Source organism: Morone saxatilis, unplaced genomic scaffold, assembly GCF_004916995.1.
Source record: "Morone saxatilis isolate NCDOM2014 unplaced genomic scaffold, NCSU_SB_2.0 Contig22, whole genome shotgun sequence".
Taxonomy (NCBI): domain Eukaryota; kingdom Metazoa; phylum Chordata; class Actinopteri; family Moronidae; genus Morone; species Morone saxatilis.
In genome coordinates, this window is record NW_023339785.1 from 15489520 (window position 1) to 15492792 (window position 3273).

The 3273-nt window shown below is 39.8% G+C and overlaps 2 protein-coding genes across 2 annotated transcripts in view; one reads left to right on the top strand and one right to left on the bottom strand.

The window, feature by feature from the left end:
* LOC118333817 (receptor-type tyrosine-protein phosphatase S-like) lies at positions 1–2379 on the bottom strand (the record flags this gene model as incomplete). Its single annotated transcript, XM_035669605.1, is given in 4 exon segments — positions 1–42; positions 681–825; positions 902–1038; positions 2193–2379. Coding segments are annotated over 4 exon segments (442 nt in total), but the record flags the coding sequence as incomplete, so codon positions are not given.
* The window catches only part of LOC118333815 (hemicentin-1-like), a gene marked incomplete at its 3' end in the record, with an annotated part of 27732 nt that overhangs the window by 13795 nt on the left and 10664 nt on the right, over positions 1–3273 (top strand).

Here is a 3273-nt window from a genome sequence, read left to right on the forward strand (position 1 = left end):
GGGACAGACACTCAGAGACCAGCACAACAGAGGACACAGGAGCTGAAGGAAACATACACAGATGACTTTTGATATTAACAGAACCAGACCTGCATATAATGCCCACATTGTATGCAGTTTATAATGAAGAGCAGTTATCCAGTAAAACCTTACCCATCTAAGTAAATGTTCATCTTTGGAAAAAATCAAGAAAATCCACATTCATAACCTTTTGACAGTAGCGATGGTTGGCCATTAGCCGTGCTATTGTTAACTGTTTAGTTCATACTGCATACTTGAAATGAAAAATATGTACTACATATTGCATCCATTGGTATTGACCTGAAGAGCGGCCACAGGAAGTGACCATCATGATAAAAGTTAAGGCTTAATCATACAAAATGAATACATTCATAATTTAAGTCCCAGTACTCCCAATACACACACATTAGGAAGAAATCAACAGCACATCAGTTAACTCAGTTTGTAGTTTGTAGTTCATCATATCACTTAAAAAGGTGTTGATGCAGATGACATCAGAGAAAATGTTTTTTAAGCTTCAGTTAAAAGGAAAACGCACATTACCGACTTAGAATTCACTCAAAGGCATAAAATAGTGTAATTGCTTTACTGGGGAAAATCTCTTTGTTGGCAAACCCACAAAGAAAACAAGATGGAAGACTGAATAATGGGCTACATACTGGCCTGTAAGGTCTTCTGTAATATGTCGTTGGTGAAGGCTCCAATGCCTTGGTTAGAGATGGCTGCCAAGGAGAAGTAGTACTCTGTGTTTGGACGGAGATCTTCCACAACATAGGCATGTGTGGGTGCAAATGTTTTCTTCATCTGTTGATGGAGATTAAAGATATTGACAAGTGTGTAAAAGGCACTGAGATTTTAAATGAAACACTGAAAGTCTTGCCTGGGTGCCCAAACTGCGGTCTATGTAGCGAAGTTCATAATTTATAACTCCTTTTGTCTCAAAGGCAGGTTCCCAGGTCAGTTCAATGCTGGTGTCAGACACAGCGCCAACCTGGAATTTGGATGGCTGACCTGGAACTGAAGAACACATAAGAGGACATTGTTGCAGGACATGCTACTAGAAATTAGACATGGAAAGCAATATTATATATACATTGGAGGGGAACTGTCCAATGATCACTGGAAGAAAAATCTTAAGAATGTGAGTAGCTGTATTTTCCTTTTCGGTTATTTCTCAATAAAAGAGCATGTTTGTTATATACTGACATGATGAGCATAATGAGATATGGCATAAATTGACGTGGGATTAGTGGGAATTAAATTGAGAGGAACAGATAATGAAGTACAAAAGCTTGTGCCCTAATGACAAGAAAGGTCTGGGTTTCTACTGGCTCAGATTGATGGTGTTAAAGGCAGAGACACAGGTTTCATGCTCTGTGTTGGGGTAGAGGCAGCCAATGCTGTACTGGTAGTGGTCATGTCATCCATGTCTATCTGGGTAATAGGTTTTACACTGGATGAGTCCTAGGTAAATGGTCACACTGGTAATGTTTCTGCAACCATATCTGCTGTAAGAGTAACAAAACTAGAAGGAAAAAGGAGGCAGAATTGGCCAAATAAAGTACAGGACCTTCAATTAACTAATTATGCCTAACCTACATTGTTATTGTACAAAACTGACACATAAAACACATATGATTTTACATGAAAATAGAATACACTTAATGAATACATAGATCCACATCAGAGATGTTTGGTTGCTCACCAAGGTTATTATAGTAAAACTAAACTAAAAACTAAAACTAGGTTTGATTAAACATTTTTGTTAACTACTATAAAAATACAAACTACACTTTGGGGGGAAAAACCTTTACTAACAAAACTAAATAAATAAATATATGCAGGAAATGTCTTTAGTTTTCATCAAAATTGTAAGCACAACTATACATTAAAAGGCATTGGTGAATATGTTTATTAAGACTCTTACACACATAACTGAGTTAATGTGTTTGTATTGTAATAGCCTACCTATTCTGACAAATAATCCCCATAATAATAATAAAAATAATCTAACACTAAAAAATAATTAAGACTAAACATTTTAAACAATAAAAACTAAACAAGCTACTCTGGAAACTAATTGAAACTAAACTGAAATAAAATTAAATTAAAAAAATAAAAAAATAAAAAATATATAAATGAATGAAAACTACAATAACACTGCTGCTCACCTCCCTGCTGGGTTTTAACTTGCACCATATCGGAAAGTGGCCCGTCACCTACAGAGGTGAAGCCCTGCACCCTGAGGCCATAGGTGATGTCAGGAGTCAGGACTGAGATTAGAGTCATACTGGTGTCATCTGTAATCTGTATCTGCCAGGTGCTGAGTGGAGCCGTCAGATCCGAGCTGTAGTAGACCCGGTACCGTTTGGTTTGGTTTTGGCAGGAGCAGATGTCTATCAGGCCAGGGCGGAAGTCTTGGGGGGTTGTAAAGGGGATAGATATGGGCAAGAAAATTGAAGCCCTCCTGGCCCTCAAGTTTTCTTGCCAGGTCGTCCCAAGACCCTTAAGGTGATGTCTGTTAACAAAAAAAGTTTGGGCCTGTGTACATGTGAGGCCCGTTGTCCATTTCTTAGACACATATAGAAAATGTTAATGGACGAGGAAATTAGGGGCCAGCTGGGGGGGTAGTCTTCTAGATGCTTAGGCCAAGTAGAATCGGGGCTCATCGCAACCAGATGCTCATTAAAAGGTAACTGGACAAAGGCAAGCAATTTTTTGGGGTAATCTGTGTTATTATTCGGGCAGCGCCAGACGCCCCCTTCCGGAAGGGCATTGCTTAGGGTGGGAGAGGTTTTGAGGGCCTACGCGCACGGTTTTATTCTCCAGGGGAGAAAGAGGGACGATAGGAGCCGTATGTAAATGTCTGAAAGTGATTTTCGTTTGTGTTAAAAGAAGCCAGGGATTCATTTGAAGAGAGGGCGTCTAACAAACCGAGGAATTATTTTCATTTTGAAGAGGTTTTACTCCCCCAAAAGTGGAGATCAGGTGGAAGACGCCGGTCAACAGACTAAGTCTTCTTTGAATCCTACGAATTAGGGGAACGAATGTTGGCCTTTTTTACAAGCGCCAGGAGAGGGGGAGGGGAATAATGATGTAATACCCAAGGGTAGACAAGACCTCGGGAATGGGGGGACAACGAAAAGGGGCAGAGCAATTTGAAGGGTCCACAACACATAAGGCGTTCATTGGCATCACCTCGGATTTAGAGTAATTAACCTTGGAGGGCCTGAAATTGGGGTCTGAAAATGT